We start from the raw sequence: 18659 nt of genomic DNA, 5'->3' as shown, positions 1-18659 counted from the left end.
GTACCTGACTGTGTGCGTGTGTTAGCTTACCGACATTAGCATTTAGCTGAAAGCAATACTGAGGACACAGAGAAGACAAAACTCCAGACAGATAGATTAAACTTTTATTGATGTCACAGTGAGGGAAATTTGCAGTGTTACAGCAGCAAAGACAGAAAAAAGGAGTACAAAAAAGAGCAGCACACAGTGCACAGATATAAATAGATACTTTGATTTGATTTGATTTGATTTTTGAAAGTTTATTTTAAACATTTCAACAAAGAAAAGAAAGAAAACAACAACAAAAGACAATAACTTGCTGAAAAAGGAGTGGGAAGAAGTCTAAATTTATATAATCCCACCCCTTCTTCCTACATAAATGATGGTAAATCTATTCTTCCTACTTAAATATTACTATTTCTAAACAAGAATAATAATAATAAAAAAATAATAATGATGATGAACATGATTTCTAATGTCCATCTACAAGTGCTTGAGTTTGCGAAAAGTCATAAAATGTTGAATATGAATGTTTTTGAACCGAACTGAATTGATCATATGCAGACTCTAATAAGATATCAGGTTACATCAGCATATATCACACAAATTCAAGTTAGACATTATGATGTTCTGGACCTTTGCTTTCATGCATTTTCTCTGACTGGACCTCTTTGAATTTTAACTGAATACCCCTGCCATGTAGGAAAGATTCCCAACAGTTTGGTTTCAAAAACAAATCTTCACAATATAAAAAGAAAAAAAAATGGATTTTTTTTTAAAGCATTTTGTTATTTTCATGCATACATGTCTCTACTATCACCCTAATCATTCTAGAATGATTAATTCTTTCCAAATAAAGTTGTGCAACTTATCTGCTGAAAATGCACGTTTTTTTCATATTGCAATATTGCAGAAAACAGTACATTGCAATCTCAGTTTTTCCAGTAAATGCTTGGAGAGTGAATGAGATTAGAGGAAAGGGTCTCTCAGTGCATCATGGGAAGTCGTCCAGCAGCAGCCTCGTCCTGGAGCAGCGTAACTGTCAGTCCAACTTTGGTTCTGTCACCAAAAGGAACCGTTGAATTTGTCGGGTTTCCCTTTTATAATATATTGCTGTAAGGCCTTCGCCTTCCTTTGAAGTGCCCTGAGATGACTGATGTCGTGAATTGGCTCTATACTAATAAAACTGAATTGTGCTGACCTGAATGCGGCGCTTCTTGCACGCTATTTTTCCAGTTTTTAGGTGCATCCATGTTTTTAAAGCTACACATCGTATTAGATTATTAAATAAGTTTGTGTATCTTTAGTCCTCCTGTTGTCTTCATTCACGGGCACCAAAAAAAAGTTGTTGTCTTGTCTGAAAAAAAATCCCAAAACTCAGAAAAAAATTCCCCAAATTTATGTCACTTTGCAAAATCTTCAGGAAGAAAATTCCAAAAATTCCTTAAAAGTTTGCCTTAAAAGTTATGTTTTTTTTTTTAATCCCAAATTTGGCAAAAAATAAAAATTTAAAAAATAAAAAAAATGCAAAAACGGAAATATTTTCAAGAAATGAATAAAAATCTTCCAAAAAAATTCTTAAAATGTCTAAAGTGATTCCATATGCCGGTAAAAGTTCTGATATTTTCTTTAAGAACATCAGACAAATAGGTTGAGCAAAACTGAGCGAATTTCGCTGGATTTTGGTTGATTTTTTTCTGAATGTTCTTAAAGAAACATTTTTTTAAGCATCTCTTTTTTTGCACCAAAAAATGTTCAAAAATTTCCCCAAAAAGTTTGAAAATATGGAAGTTTTCACTGTGAAAATATGATTTTTTTCCCCCCACATTTTCAAACTTTAACACGGGTCAATTTGACCTGCAGGACGATGGGGGGGTTAAAGGTGTCTCTCAGTGACAAACACAGAATCAACTTATTGAATTTTTTATCCTATTTTAAGCTGTTTTAACTTGTTGTCTTGGCTTTGTGCTCTCTTCTGTAACAGGCAGCTGTTTTCAGCTTAAAGCTCTTATCAGCCAACTCTAATTGTCCAGCTCCAAATGGCAAGCTGGCAGAGTTAGCATCAGGCTGGCAGCTAATGAGCCAAATATTTTACTCAGGAGTTAGTAGAAAGAGCAGAACAGAGCTAAAGGGGAGTAAACATCGCACTTCAATTAACCAGCTGTCAAAAACATGACTCGAGTGGGATGATAATCCTGCTCATTGTTTGTTAGAAGTGTAAATAGTCTATTGTGTGCTTTTAGTTTGTTCTTCTGCTCCTGAGAGGCCAAACAAAAATCAATACACGCGACTTTATCACAGACTTTATGTTTTGACTAAACACTGTTGTTCTACCTACATGTGTTGAACGCCCAGTTGCAAACACGGCCTCCTTTGGGAAACAAAAAAAATAGCTGGATAGAACAAAAGCAAACAAAGAGGCCTTTTGCTGCATCCTCTTCCGTTATCTTCTCACCTCGGTGGATTTTTTTAAAATTTATCGTAGGCACTTTGTACACCTCCCCGGCCCTCCCCCTCCCTACTGTTGCTCCGTCATCATGAAGGGAGGCCATTGTAGCTCCAGAGCTTCAGACGAGGCGTGTAGATGCATCAAGTTTCCCTGGCACATCATCATATCTGATCTAGATCCAGCTCTGTGCCTGGAGGCTCTGGAGGAATCTGCCAAGCCCACAGCTGTTCCTCCCCATCACTCCCCTCAGTCACCCCTCTATCCTTTTCTGCCCATTCTCCTCCCCTTCTCCCCTTCCTCTCCTGCCTGCTAATGAGAGACAGTAAGCAAATTAAAAGTATTGATTGCCGTTTTGTTACCCGAAAGCTTTTTTTTTTTCCCCCGTCTCTCTTGTCACCTTTTCGGAGGCAGGCGCGCAAGGGAGCCTCATCTTTCGTGTCTGAAATGATTCTCTGGCTGAATTAAGAATCCACCAACCTCCTCCTCTCTCTTTGTGCCAAGTCTCCTCTCTCTCGCTATCTATCACACTCCCTCTCACACTCTCTCTGTCTCTTCTTCACAGCCACAACACTAAGACAACATCGTGGCTGGACCCGAGGCTAGCCAAGAAGGCGAAGCCGCCCGAGGAATGCAAAGAGGATGGTGAGTGCTGCATATCTACCTTCTATTTCCTTCTCCTCTTTCACGCTTTTCTGCCTCTCACGCTCACTGATGTTAATTACATAGTGTAAGTTGCTCACAGCATCGATTTTACAAATTTAAATCTCGCCTGTTGATCTGTCGAGAAGCATAGTGAGATGATTTTGTTTGAAGTGTATGTACCGGTTTAGGTTTTTTATTATTCTTTTAGGAGTTGTGTGGTGATGGTGTTTATATGTGCTGCAGCCCTGGTTGCTCTGAATAGGAAGTCCCGTGATATGTGCTTTTAAAACCGCGGTCCAGAGAGACCGAAGGTTACAAAGACTTCTTTATGCTCAACTGTGACAGATCTGAAGTGTCCCTTACCCTCCCACACACTCGATAAACGCACAACAAAAACCAAAGCAGAAGGATGAACGTCAGAGCATCGAGTGTTTATGGACAAGCATACATAAAAAAAATACACGAGGGTGCCCTCCCTCATTTTCCCTCCTCCCCACTTGCCCATTCATCGTTTCTTTATGTCCAAGAAGAGATTTATCAAGCAGAGTCACGGGCGGCGAGGTGGTGAAGCCGAATAAAAGGACCGGAGCTGAAGATGGACGGAGACTACATATGAGAAATGACAGTCGGCGCTTTTTTTGAGTGTGTGCCTGTTCATGGTGGGAGGGTAGCGCTTTTTTTTGTGTGTGTGTGCATATTCCTGGAAGCACATCACCACGAGGATAGTTTCCTCTAAAAATACATTCAGGACTCTCACATAGAAACACGCAGTCAGAGATGGATGAATAAGTGCACTACTGGGTCAAATAGTGTTTTCTAAATAACTTTTAGGGTTTCTTTTAACGTGCCTCGTGTGCGCGTTATGTAGAACCTTAGGGCAGTGCTGTGAGCAGAGCTGCTGGTTTTTATTAGCAGTTATTCTTTCGGTTTTTGGTTTATTGTTCAATCTATAAAATGTGGCAAAAGACCCAACAGTGATAGTGTCAAAGCGGTTATTAAATCATAGCAACAGTCCAAGAGCCCGGATGATTCGATTTCTAGTTATAGGAAACAAAGTTGGGCCAAAATCAGAGAATGAAATGCCTCAGCTGTTCTATGTGTTGATATGTGGTTCCCTGACTTTCTGAAATTTAGGGTGGAAGATCCTTTGTCCTGGTCCAACGTCTAATTTGTTAAGGATTAATTATTAATTGGTTAAAAACTTGTACTATACTTGCACTTTGTTTTCGTGTTGCAGTGGTATTGATTGAATTCAGTTACCATATAAATTATATTAACTGATACAACAGAAGACAAAGAGCATGCAGGTTTAAAAATGTATTGTATATTAGTTGGGCTACCAGGTTGAGCCTTTTGCAGTTAGCTTAAATGGAAAACTGCACCTTGTTTATTTTGTTTAATATTGGAGCAATCCAAGGAGGTTGTCCCACGGGAATGGTTGGTTTAGTGTTAGAGCAGAGTGCAGTAGTCTTGCTTCGCCAGCTCATTCTGTAGTACAGAAATCTGCTAAACCAGGGGAAAAAACATGGTGGCTTGTATTTCTATAAAACAATCACAGTCGTGGGCAGAGCTAAGCGAAAGATGCCGTCGTAGTGAAATTGTTTTGATGGAACATTTGTGTGCAGGGAGATAATATATCAAATCAATCCAATCCCATAATAAATAAAACGGTAATACAGGGGGTCCTCGACTTACACCTCCAGTATTGTTCCCACGGTGTGACGTAAATTGATTTTCCCCGTAAGTCGGAACTCCAGTGAAAATGTAAACAAAGCCGCTATGTGCATCACCATGTCCATCAATTTACAGTATTTGTACAACTACAGTAATGAAAACAGTCAGTAGCTCACACTGAAACATAACTCAGTAGGAAAATACCAGCGAAAATGTAAACTGTAAGTCTGATTTACGCTTGGGAGCCATAATGAAATTAGCAAATGTAACTTAATCCAATGTGGTAGCAAATGTAAACAAAGCATCTTATAGCACTGCGTGACTACTGTACATACAGTATTCATCTGCTCAGTTCACCAACTAGTTCTAATGAACCAGCTACAACATAACGACAAAACAGCGTATGTTAAACCAAAGACCGGCCCGTAATCAGTTCCGACGTAACGATGAAACGAAATGTAAGTCGAGAACGTTGTAAACAATCCTGTATACAGATTGTGGAAGGGAAATACAAAGTGACCAGAAGTGAACAGCCAACCGCCACCTTATAATCCATCCTACATCTGGTGAGTCAGACCAGGACAGCATTGTGGGGCTTTAACTAACAATGGGCCACCATGACAGAGACTTCTGTGTCGCTTAATGGTTTCCAGTTAGCGCTCACAGATTGAAGAACAGCCAAATGATTCGCATCCGGGTTTAAAAATGGCTTCATTAGCATGTATTACTTCACTCATGTTGACAATTAATTGAGTATTGATTAATATAATGGTTGACTGTTGTTAAGAAAATCGCTTACCCTAGCTTAGCTAACTATTAGCATGTTAGCATTAGCTTTGTTCACTATCACCTCTGCATTACCTCCAGTAACTAACACTTGCAAAAATAATGGCATGTTAGCAATGTTATTGTAAGAATGTTAGCCTCAAATATTGATAAATCATTTAGTGCATACCAGAAAGTTCAACAGCATAAACCAGAAAGCAGTTTGTCAAAGTCGAGCACAGAGTACTTCAGAGTGCTTGAACTCCTGTGCATGTCTGTCACTGTGAGCAGAGTTAAACAAATATTACCAGATATTTGCAGATACGACTTGACTCCAGCAAGATGAAAGAAGTGAAGAAGAACCTCCTCCATAAAAACATTTGCACTGTGCTGGCATTAAACATGAGAACTGCATCTTGCTTGATGACATCTTGCATGTTTTATCCTTCCAAAAACATTACCATTCTGATCCTGCGTCTTATTTAAAAGGACCCCCATGTAGTCCCTTTTCTCTCCCAGTGTTCAGACATTAAAGGCAGAAAGATCTCCACGATGATGAAATGACACAGAAACAAAGACAGAGGCGCCTGTGAGGAATTAGTCAATATGTGATTGCACTTTTATCTCCAGCACTTTCAATCCTGTTTATCCACCAAGGACGCTTCACATGAGGAGACGCGCTGATATTTGTGAGAACTGCTATTGATCTTATTGGGCGTCTCATCCAGTCAGTCCCAGTTGGACAAATCAAAGTGGGGCAAGGGAGTGTGTCACTATCCAGTGTGAGTCTCAGAATAGCCAGCCAAACAAAAGGTTGTGAAAGGGTGCATGCATGACTCACATTGGGTAGAACTTTTTGGAGGTCAGAGCAGTTGAATAGAGATAGCTACGACTCTATGTAACAACTCTGAGCTCAACAGACGGAATTGGAAAAATAACATTTAGGCTGTCAGCAGAGCAGACTACTTCATATATTGATTTAGCGTGTATATACCCAGCTTAATAGGGATTTATGTGAATTGCTGCTACAACACTGCAATTTCCAATACCCAGCTCAATCATGTAAGTAATTCATATGGAGGTTACATTCATGGGGATTTGTTATTCTAAAGCAGTGACTATGCATTTCACACATTTTTGGGGTATTTTATTTGAAAAATAGAGCTTGCTTTGAGTGGCACCCTATCACAGAGGTGACAGATTTGTGCCCATTGTGTAGTCCATCAGTACTTGGCACATTTTGTGTAGTGAGGTCCAACTCTTTGCCAGTGACAACTATAAAACTGTTCAAATGTCAGATTTGCATTGCTTTGCTTTTAGCATTTTTTAAAATGCTGTTTTCAACATCATTTGTGGACTCCGTGTTTCTGGTTAGTGATTAACCTAGCGACCTGCGGTTTATTCTCCCACATGATCCAAATCCCAATGCAGTCCTCAAAATATCACAAACGAACTCCCTTGGAGCATTTTGCTGGCTGCAGGTCTGTGAAGGGGAGAACATGTGACAGTTATTGGTCCACGCTGAAGTACCATGACTCCGCTGCATGAATAATAGCAGACAAAAGGAAAATATCATTCTTCATGTGATGTTTGGTGGATGCTCGGTGGTTAGCACTTTGAGGATCATCGGGTCGCGTCCCGCCCTTCTTGGGATTTTTCTGCATGGAGTTTGCATGTTCCCCTTGTGCAGGCGTGGGTTTTCTCCAGATGCTCCGGCTTCCTCCCACAGTCCAAAAACATGCTGAGGTTAGTTGGTAATTCTAAATTGTCCATAGGTGTGAATGTGAGTGTGATTGTGTGTCTGTATATGTAGCCCTGTGACAGACTGGTGACCTGTCCAGGGTGTCTTCTGTCTTCACCCTAAGTCAGCTGGGATAGACTCCAGCACCCCCGTGAGTCACGACCCTAATGAGGATTAAACGGTGTTTAGATGATGAATGGACGGATCGATGGATGTGGGCTTTGGGAGATTGTATTCTTTAGCCTTTTGCCTAATTCACTTCTGAGGTGAAATGCAGTTTCTTGGTGCAAATTGCTGTAAAAGGCTCAATATTTTTAGCTGTGGATCACAGGTTGGCAATTCTTTTAAATCACTTCTTAAAACCCAATTTTATAGACTCGCATTCCAGTAAAGTTCTCCTTTATTTCTCATCTATCACTATGTTCTACCTGTCAAATCATTTTGTAAATGTTCTTCTGAAAGGTGTTGTACAAATAAACTTATTATTATATTGTCGTTATAATTCTGGTTTAATCCACCGCTTTATTATATCACCATATAGCACTGAATCATTGCACGTTCTGACACCTCACTGGTAGTCTTTTGACTTTTCATTTAGTCTAGCATCACCATGAGGTTAATATTTGTGTCTTTGTGTAAATTAACAAAAGCTAATACTTCACCAACTGTTCCCACGAGAAGCAATTTTGGTATCTTTGGTCATATCTTATGTCACACAGCACCATCAAATGAATAATGTCATTTAAAAGAGCTTCGCACTTTAAGAATAAATACTTGCAACGCTATTAATACAAATGAGCAAATGGTGTAGTGCCAACAGCCCAAACTAAGACAGGAAACGTTGTATCTGCCAAACGTGAGTGTGTTTGCAGCCTCACAAAGCTGCTGTGACTGTCTCAGGCCTTCAAACTTTATTTATAGAGCACAACAAGGCAAATGAAACTCAGTGATTTATCGGTGGTTGATGTGAAAATAGAGTTAGAGATTAATGCACACCAAAACAACAAAACTGACAAAATATATGATATAAATAAGATTAGAAAACCAATAAAATACTAATAAAGATTGCGATGAAATATGGCACAAAATACATAGATTATAAAACAGTAAAGTCTCAATCTAGACTTGATTTTTTTGTTTGAGTCGTGTTATTTTGTGCCTTCAGTGGTTTGTTAGAGACACATTTGTCATTTACTCTCTTATCTTCTATACTAAGTCTTTTTTTCAGATACGTTTTCTTTTGACTACCAGATCTATCAGGGGGAAAAGCAGACATGAATGGGGTGTCTTTGCCTTTGTAGGTTTTTAATAACTTAAAGTGTGTTTCCGTCTTAATGGCTCCGTGTAGTTCAGTCCAAACCTCGGCAGCCCGGTGACACCAGCCACCCCTGAGAGCTGAGCTCAGTTAGGAGAGAAAAAGCCGCCTCTGTAAATTTGGTATTGATTGGTGCAAAGGCGTGTGTATGTATGTGTGTGTGTGTGTGTGTGTCCACGTTTGAACCTGAGCCTTGCTCTGATAAGCACTAACAGGATCACAGGGTGGAGTCTGTGAGGTGTGACGAGACAACAGGCTGAGAGGAGGAGGAGGAGGAGGAAGAGGAGGACAGTAATAAGTGGAGCTTTGAGAGTGGAGAACGTACACAGTGAAGACGAGACGCATTTAGACGCTTTACTGAAGAAAAAGTGGCACTACAATGAGCTAAACAGGGCCGGCTTTCAGTATTTAAGTGTGGATCTGCACTTTATTGCTGCAGAATAAACACTGCAAAATAATAATGTTTTGCTGAAGTGATTAGCAAAAAAATTACCCAGCACAAAAGTTGTGATTAATTGCCGCTGATTTCCGTAGCTGTGGGTATCATTTCTGTGGAACAAAAGAGACAGAACAGAAAGCCAGGATGAGTGGCCAAAGGATCAGACAGGTTGCGAACAAGCCAACACTTAATTTAATTTATCCTTATTATTAGTAAGAGTAATTCCCCCTATGGGTGTCATCACTGGCACCTACTTCACTCTTCAGTTTTAAGACCTGCCAGACAAAGTCAGACTCTGAGGTGGTTTCTGGTGTTATATGTGACCTTATCTGAGAGAATGCAAGAGAAAGGTTTATACAGGAGCCTGTCTGTAAACTTGAATTAACATGATTCATGAAACTTAAAAAAAAAAAAAAGGCAAAGCTGTAGTAAAGCCGTTTAATTGTATTTGCTGAACGTTTACTGCCTAATGATGTATGGGTCAATATATAACTGCAGGACTTTTTCTATCATAGTTGACTTTTTTGCTGTTTTCAGGCCTAAAACCAACATGGCCGCCTATAACCAAACACCACATGGCATTTTTAGACAAAGATTCTTCTAAATATTATATATACAACTGAGTAAAATTGAAATTGAAAGTTATTTATAAAGATACTGTAGTAAACCTGTTGACATGCCATAAATCCACACTATCCTCACACACTACTTTATATTAAATAAGTCAGAAAGCCTTGGAGTCTTTTCTTCAGGAGGAAATGACATCATATGGAGCAGGTCATGTGATCTGGCATTAACACACTTCCTTGAGAGGCATTTTTGTAACGGGGAACTTAGTTGAAAGTGATACAATTTGTTGTTTATCATGTAAAATTTGATATATTGCCAAAACAGAAATATGTGTCATGATTATCCCAACTTAATAAAAAGAACGCAATCTAAACTATTTTTGAATAATCTCATTTTATTATCTTTTAGCTCATTAGAAAGTGGTTGTGATTAAATTCAGATGGTTATTTGGTTGGCATTTTAGTGATATCCAGTCATTTTTTTCAAATCAGTGATTGTTTCCATAATAAATAATTGTGTAATTTGTAAAGACAAGATCATAATGAACAGAAAAAAATATTTTTTTTAACGTTTAATAAAAATGTATACAAGATACATCCCATGGTTTTCAAAAGTCATTCAATTATATATTGACCCACATGTGTATATATGATTAAATGGCAATATCCATGACTGTGTAATGCCTTTTATGAGATGTCCATACTTCATAAATAATGATTTTCAGGAGGTCACGTGTGTTTTTTTTTATCCTTCCATTGTTTTTTCACTTCCTCTGGTGATGCTTTTCCACATGGAACCATGGTGCAGACATGCGAACAGACTCAAGCCCATAAATCCAAAGCTGAGAATGTTAACAGCTGATTTCACCATGCTCATGTAGTAAGACTAATTGGTAATTGCAGGTTCACTCAATTTAGTTTCAGGGATCGCAGGTTTTCTAAGCTGTGCGTGTGTGATCACAGGTGAATTGAGCTTCTACTATATTTTCAGTGTCGTCTCCCTGAAGTGTTTGTTTCTGACTGTTCACCTTAGAAAAAAATGGAGTTATTGACAGGAGATGCAGTTTGGAGGTGATATTGTACATCTATGTGCTTTTTTTTTTGCTGTTTACTGTAAATGTCCGGTAGTAAAAAGTCCAATAAATGTTCTGGAGTGGACATGTATGGTGCTATAAACCGGAAATACTCACTTAAAGCACCCCAGCACTGTACCTAACAGTCATAGTTGCGTAAATGTTTTCACCTCTGGTAAAGACAGCTTGTTCCCTCTTATGTTTAAAGTCGGTGGCAACACATACAACCACATTCTGTCAAAATATGCAGAGAAATGCGTGTTCGGTTTAGCGCGTTCATCCCTGCATGTTCAAAGCGGCGTCGGCTCCAGTGAAGACGGAGCAGTTGACATCACAGGCACCTTGTAGTTACGTAACTCGCTCTATATTCTCGCTCCCTCTCTCTGCCTCCATTTTTTCTCACCTCCCTCTACCTCTATAACCATCTTTGTCCCCTCTCTCCTCCCTCCCTGCCTCCCACCTGTCCTCGTGTCTCCTTTTTGTTTCGGTAAAAAGAACTAGGACAGGCTCTTTACAGAATCTCACTGTTTGCTTTAATTCCCTTCTCTTAAAGTTGTCCCCCCCCCCCCCCCCCCCCCACCACCACCACCACCACCACCAATCCTGCCAAATATTTGTTGGCTGTGAGAAAGGCAACTGAGCAGGCCCCCGCTGTTGTCTCACTTGATTCTTTACTTATTCAGCCTGTTTTTCACCCCGCGAACGCCAACCCAGGTAGAGAGAATCCCCCTGATAAGTAAATTAAAAACAGACAAAACTGTAAGATGTTGTTCGTCACTATTTCAGCGTGTTTCATCAGACGGCAGCGTGTCCTAGCTGCAGAAGCGAAGCACGTACAAAACCAGACGTACAGTATGTGAATGAACACAAACACAGAGAGGGATTAGAACTCTCGTGACGTTCAGGTTTAAAGGAATTTAATTGCGTTACGGCGCCTCTTTGTCTTTTGTCTTTATGAATCCCAGCAGACACCATTCGTCTGCATATAGAAGGAACCAAACCTAGACTAGTAATTACATTCTGGTCATATGAGGAGCTTCACGGGTAAAGAGACAAAGTTATTATCATGTCTCACAGGCTGGCATTGGACTCCCTTCCTGTCCTCTCTCCGGGGGAAAAATAGCAGGACTCCTGTTTTACTTGCTTTTCTCGCATCTGCAGTTAAGGAGGAGAAGAAAAAGCCATCCGGTGTGTGTTTGCATGTTCCACCGATACTTCATCACTCCTGTCCAGATGGGCGTAGCGAGGCAAAGCTCCTCCTGCCTGGAAAATGTCCTCTGTCCTATTCATTGTCTTATCCTTTTAGCGTCTCAGTGGGGCTTCGGGTATAGATTTTCCAGGATGCAGGATGTTTTTTTTAGGGGACACTGAATGTGAACATCGTGCATAGATGGAGAGACGCAGCACCCTCCTTCACCTTGAGCCTCCTGCAGCAGTCAGGAGTGGAGTGGCGGGGAGGGGCAGGCGTAGCTGTCTGCAGCATGATTGATGGGTGTATTTTTGAGAACATCCCCGGCAGAGCATGCCTGAGGCCTGGAGATTGGACGCAGAATTCGCAGGACTCTGTGTGGCAGGTGTATGTGTGACAGGTGGCTGCTGAAGTAACTGGCAGTGTGTGTGGAAGTCTAAAGTCGACTAATAAACCAAGCAAAGTGGGCACCACAAATCAGTCTATTATTGATATCATGTTTTTCAAGGTTTTAGGTCTGTGTTATGGTTATAGGATATGAAGGGCGATCAAAAAGTTCCAAGACTGCGTCTGTGACAAGCAAGAATACCACCTGATTTACACCCCCTGTCAAAAGTGTTAGGACACTGTCTCATTCAAATAGGTAGTGTCTACAGATACGGACCCGTATCCGTAGCCTGTGGCCTACGGATACGGCACTTTCCATTTGCCAGACAGATACGGACCCGTACGCGAGTCAAGAAGCTGCTAACCACTGCAAACTGTTGAAAGGTAAGCAAAAGTTAAGGTTAGGGTTAGTGTTAGGGTCAGGTTTAGGGTCCGTACCTGTAGTACCGATGCTACGGTCCGTGCCGCTAGCGTCTACCGGGAGTCACGTGACCAGATCTCGCGTATCTGATTGGCAAATGGCAAGTGCCGTATCCGTAGTCCACAGGCTACGGGTACGGGTCCGTACCTCTAGCAACAACCATTCAAATAAAGTAGAACCTGTCCTACAACTTTTGACAGGGGGTGTATTTCATCATATGGATGTGATCAGGGCAGGACTCTGGTCATACATGTAAAGTTTCAGGCAGATTGGAGCATGTGCAGGGCATTTACACAGCATTTGAAATTTCATGGTGAAGGATCAAAATTCCAGAGGCCACCACGGACACGCCCTTTGACTTTGGAAAAAGATTTTAATAACTTTGGATCATTAAGGCCTCCTGTATGTACTGGCCCAATTTGAGGGGAATTGGAGTTTCCCCCTAGGAGGAGTTCGCTCTAGAAAAAAATGAAAAATGGGCAAAATCTGACATTCAACGCAAAATAGCTCACTTCCTGTTGGGTTTGGAATGTGGCTGTCACTGACTTTTTTGTTCAGCCTGATGTGCTGCATATGTGTACCAAATTTGGTAGATACACCCCCTGTCAAAAGTTGTAGGACAGGTTCTACTTTATTTGAATGAGAAAGTGTCCTAAAACTTTTCACAGAGGATGTATATTTGGCCGGTTCCCCTTTGAAGTAGTCTTTTTGTGCAGCGGCGTACTTCTCTCAGTGCTCCTGTTATGCTCTCTAAAACTTCTTGTTCTGTCAATGCATGTTCTTGTGTTGCAAACATATGAGTTAGACGTGGCCATCCAACAGGCCCGGGGGGGTCTGGCACCGTCTACTTCCTAGAGCACCTCCTCTTTTTGCATTCTTCATATAGGATGGAAATAAAGTAACGTTGGTTTAGCACGTCCATGAAAGGCCTGTAGGTGTAAAGCAGGAAGCTTTCCACAATGAGGAGGTGAGTCTCCTCCTCCTCCTTCGGGACGTTCTCTGTGTCCAGGGTGTTATTAACGCCATGAGACTTCTCAAACTTCACCGGGTTCTCCAGCCACGTGTAGATCCTCCTCATCATGGCGTCCATGTCCAGAGCAGTGACGACATCGTACTGCTTAAAGCCATCTTCACCAACTTCAATCTGATTTTGGGGCTTGAGGAACTCACCCTGAGTTGGACAGAGTTCTTGATCAGTCGGTTGGTGAGGGTGGTTTTCCATCCATTGGTTAAACTGCAAGTGCAATTTACGACGCATGAAGTACATTCTGCATTGTCAAAACTGTGACCCTTTGACTTGAATTTCCTTTCGGGGTGGAAGAAGGAGTCACAGAAAGCAAAATCTGGCAAGTAGGGTGAGTGGAGAACAAGAAACTCAGTAATTTTCAATATGCTGTAAGTGGCCCATATTGGTACAGTGGAACAGTGTAGGCTGTTCGCTGTGATCATTCTCCTTTAGAAGCCTCAGGACATTAATACCAGGAATCTGGGTCAGCATTGTGAACCTCAGGGACAAATTGATGATACACAACCCTGTGAATGTCAAACAAAACAAGGAACGGTTGTGCTGCTCACCTAATGCGCCTCCTTCAGACTTGAAGTCTGCCTTTTAGCCTCTGGATAATGGCTGAAGACCCAACTCTCATCATCTGATTTGGTCGTTTAATATGAAGGTTTGGTCAGTTTGACGCAGAAGTTGGCATTCGGTGCGACACAACTTTAAGGTGCATGGTGAAATCACAAATGCACACTTGGGAGTTGTTCAGAACAGGACTTCCAGAGAGAGTTGTGAATGTGGCAGGAGCACTGGGAGCAGAGTGTCGGTGGTGTTTGCTTTTCTAGTTGCAGTCTTGGGCACTTGTTTTTTTCATTACTCAGCAAATCCAGTGAGAAGGCAAAAATCAACAATGACTTAATCCTTCTAATAAATATTTACCAGAAACTGCTATTCTGCAGTGCCGTAGAGCTTCACTGCTGTCCAAAATCTATCAAAAATAATTGCAATCAACAGGTCACATCAATGTGTCTTTGCATGATGAACGCTGTTACTGTGGTTAATTAAGCACTAGAATCAGACCATCCGGCTGCAGGAAATGCTCACTAGAGCAACATATGCATGTTACTGCACAGCTAAAAATAGCTCTGAACAAACGCACTGTTTGCTTCTGTTTGAGTAGCACATGCTACAAACTAGAGTGCTCAGCTCAAATGAAGTGAGATTATATTAATATATCTGTTTGTGAGTATTTTCTAGAAATGTACATCTTCAGTAGAAACCTTTGGGTTTTGGTTCTGGAAGTGTTGGAGATAAACTAAGAGATTGTCTATTTTTTTTCACGCTATTAGTTTGATATTTCATATGATGACTAATCTTACTTTAGTGTTCTTTCTCTATGAAGAATTAACAGTAAATGTGAGACTTATTAATGTCATGTTCATAATTATTCATTAGATAGCATCTCTTTCTATTTTCTAATTCGCTGTGATTTGACTGATTTGGATATCTAGTTGTTAATAATTTGATAAATACCAACAACTACTAACAGCTATTACCATATTGATTAATATGAAAGCTGTTTTCTGAATATACAGTAAATGTATTCACCATTAAACTAAATAAAAAATAGACATTGTAGATTAGCAGATCACCAGTAGTCCTGTCCAATCAACAGTTAATTTTCCTATTATAGGAAAATAAATGCAAGCTATTTAGGATCAAGTTATGTGAATTAATCTACACTGAATGCTATAGTTGCTTTTTACAACCTTGGTTAAATATTTGATGGATATTTTCATCTTTTTTTTTTAAACATTTTTGTGTCTGTATGGCCTCCAATTGAAATTAGTTGAATCTAGTTAACCTTAATACATAATTTCATCTAATCAGCGTCATCCAGGAGTTTATTATGAACGACGCTGCTCTACATAATTACCCAATTTCGCACCGAACAAAAGGGTCTCGCAAAATAACACTTTCTCTGACCTCAGAGGGATGGGGAGGCAGTTTAATACTGCAGTGGCAAGAAGAAAAAGAGCGTTTTTCCACAAAGACCGAGCCAAATAAACCAGAACTTTGCAGGGAAAGAGGAGAGAGTAGTACCAGGTCACAGTTCAGTGCGTCTCTTCCTGTCCCTGGAATGTCGTGATAAGCTACAAGCTTGTGAATTCGGTTTTTCTTCCTCATTTTCATTCTGTCGCTTAACTGTTGTCTGCTCGCTCGGCGTCAGAGACTTTACGCAGGTGCATTTAACGGGAGCACAAGCTGTGGAAAAACAGAAGCTCATTGAAATGGAGAATAATACACCAGAGGAGAGCACTGCAGCCAGCAAGTGACACAATTAACTGATTTGTTGTCAAAGCCATGGCTGCTGCTTTGACTTTTCCTGTCACTGTGGAGATATGTTGGTTTATTAATCATCTTCTAAAAGATGAAATCAAGAATCTTTGCCCAGTTGAAAAAAAAGTGTATGCACAGCCGCTGTCAGTTTCTCTGTGAAGTGAAAATATGGCGGTGAATCTCAGCACATCAATCTCTGTCAAACTCCTGTGTGGTTCTATCACACTCTGAACACACTCGGCTGTACGATTACCTGACAGCTGTTAGTATGGCTGAGCTCGTGCGCTTTTCCTCAGGGAACCACGGCACGTTGATCGTGTACTTATAGTAACATATGCGCATACTGAGCATGTGGACCTCATGTCAAATCAATACATTTACAGTCATGCCAAGTCTTCGTTGGTACACTACACGTTTTACCCCAGGCAGATTTCTGAATGCTTACTACTAAAATGACACATTATTGCAATTTTCACTCTCATAGCCGTGTTAACAGTATATTGCACTGCACTGGTAGTCTAGGGCCCAATAAATATAAATATTTAAGGACCTCCTCCACTTAAAATCAAGTTTGTTGGGTTTGTTAAGCCACAATAGCATGTCCCTATGGTGTGTATGCTAAGCAGCATATCACGACTGAAATAAACAGTTCATAGCATGGTATATCCACCACGAAGCTCTATGTAGCGATGATAGCCTCAGGATTCAGACTTCCAGGGTTTCACTTGTGACAATCCTGTTAACTTGCGGACTGGCGCTTTTTGTGTCGGTAGTGCCTACAGATACGGACCCGTACACGTAGCCTGTGGCCTACGGATAAGGCACTTTCCATTTGCCAGACAGATACGGAACCGTACGCGAGTCAAGAAGCTGCTAACCACTGCAAACTGTTGAAAGGTAAGCAAAGGTTAGGGTTAGTGTTAGGGTCAGGTTTAGGGTCCGTACCTGTAGTACCGATGCTACGGGTCCGTACCGCGAGCGTCTACCGGGAGTCACGTGACCAGATCTCGCGTATCTGATTGGCAAATGGCAAGTGCCGTATCCGTAGTCCACAGGCTACCGGTACGGGTCCGTACCTCTCGCAACAACCTTTTGTGTCCTTCTTCTTCTGAATCGTTTTCCAAGGTCAAACATATGCTAGCGTTGCTTCAATGCTACAACTTTGCTTTATGTATCGTGGAGTACATCGAGTTCTAGTTGAACTGATGAGCTGGAACTGCAGCAAGTAGTCGAAGGGTGGAGATAAAGGATGCAGCAGATCTGGGCATTCTAGAAAAAGCAACAATGGGTTTATTTTTTTAACCCGTTTTAGACATGAAGGGGATTGTTTCATTGAAACAAAAACTTCTAAAAATGAAATTTTGATACAAGTAGATGAACTTTTGAGGTTTCTTCAGTGACAAGAGAGAAACATTGATGTACACACCCCCTGTCAAATGTTTGAGGACACTGTCTCATTCAAATAAAGTAGAACCTGTCCTACAACTCTTTACAGGGGGTGTATTTCATCATGTGGATGTGATCAGGGCAGGACTCTGGTCATACATGTAAAGTTTCAGGCAGATTGGAGCATGTTCAGGGCATTTACACAGCATTTGAAATTTCATGGCGAAGGATCAAAATTCCAGAGACCGCCACGGACACGCCCTTTGACTTTGGAAAAAGCTTTTAGTAACTTTGGATCATTAAGGCCTCCTGTATGTACTGGCCCAATTTGAGGTGAATTGGAGTTTCCCCCTAGCAGGAGTTCGCTCTAGAAAAAGATGAAAAATGGGCAAAATCTGACATTCAATGCAAAATAGTTCACTTCCTGTTGGGTTTGGAATGTGGCTGTCACTGACTTTTTTGTTCAGTCTGATGTGCTGCATATGTGTACCAAATCTGGTAGATACACCCCCTGTCAAAAGTTGCAGGACAGGTTCTACTTTATTTGAATGAGAACGTGTCCTAAAACTTTTGACAGGGGATGTAAGTCTATTAGGAGCATTGCTATATACATGTATTGATGATTGTCATGCTACTGAAAAGGTGAAATATTCTTCTTAGGTGTCTTGCGTAATCGTGTTGACAACCATACCTTTCCGCTTTTCTCTGTCATACATTACACATAGTACAGTGTTGATGTTGTGAATATATTTCATTCTCTGGCGTCATTTTGCTTTCTTCCCGTCTATTTTGCCTGTTATTACAAGATTCTCTATACTATTCCTCCTCATCACATGCCCTAGGAATGAATTTCTTCTCGATTTGACAGCTGCCATCATGGTTCTTTTCACATTTGCTCTCGTAAGCATCTCTTCATTGGTTGATCTTTCTACCTAGAATATCTTTAGCATTCTTCGTTGGAGCCACAATTCCATTGCCTGGAGTCTACTCTGCATATTGTTTGATATTGTCCACGTTTCGCATCCATATATCTGAGGATTCTTCGTTTTGTCGGCATGCTGATGTGTCCATTCATAAGGATGGTCTTTTTTTAACCTGTTCAAAGCATCTTTGGCTGTGGCAACACGCCTCTTGATCTGCCATCTGTGAATAAAGCTAATGAAAAACAGTGTCGGCCACAATGTTAAATCTTATTTTTCTTCATTTACAAAGCGGTAGCAGTGCAGATTGATGCTTTCTAATAACACTGCAGTCCCACAATTCACCTAATGTGTTTTTGCTTAAGAAAATCCA

At 40.7% G+C, this 18659-nt stretch overlaps 1 protein-coding gene across 6 annotated transcripts in view; it reads left to right on the top strand.

The window, feature by feature from the left end:
* magi2a (membrane associated guanylate kinase, WW and PDZ domain containing 2a) overlaps positions 1–18659 on the top strand; it is a 313872-nt gene that overhangs the window by 223832 nt on the left and 71381 nt on the right. For all 6 annotated transcript variants that reach the window (XM_051951516.1, XM_051951162.1, XM_051951910.1 and 3 more), the window contains exon 6: positions 2991–3070. In XM_051951516.1, the coding sequence (XP_051807476.1) occupies positions 2991–3070 (80 nt within the window). The remainder of the gene's footprint in view (positions 1–2990; positions 3071–18659) is intronic.

Source organism: Acanthochromis polyacanthus, chromosome 1 (assembly GCF_021347895.1).
Source record: "Acanthochromis polyacanthus isolate Apoly-LR-REF ecotype Palm Island chromosome 1, KAUST_Apoly_ChrSc, whole genome shotgun sequence".
Classification (NCBI taxonomy): Eukaryota; Metazoa; Chordata; class Actinopteri; family Pomacentridae; genus Acanthochromis; species Acanthochromis polyacanthus.
Note: the sequence above shows the minus strand (reverse complement) of the source record. Positions and strands in the feature narration are given on the sequence as shown.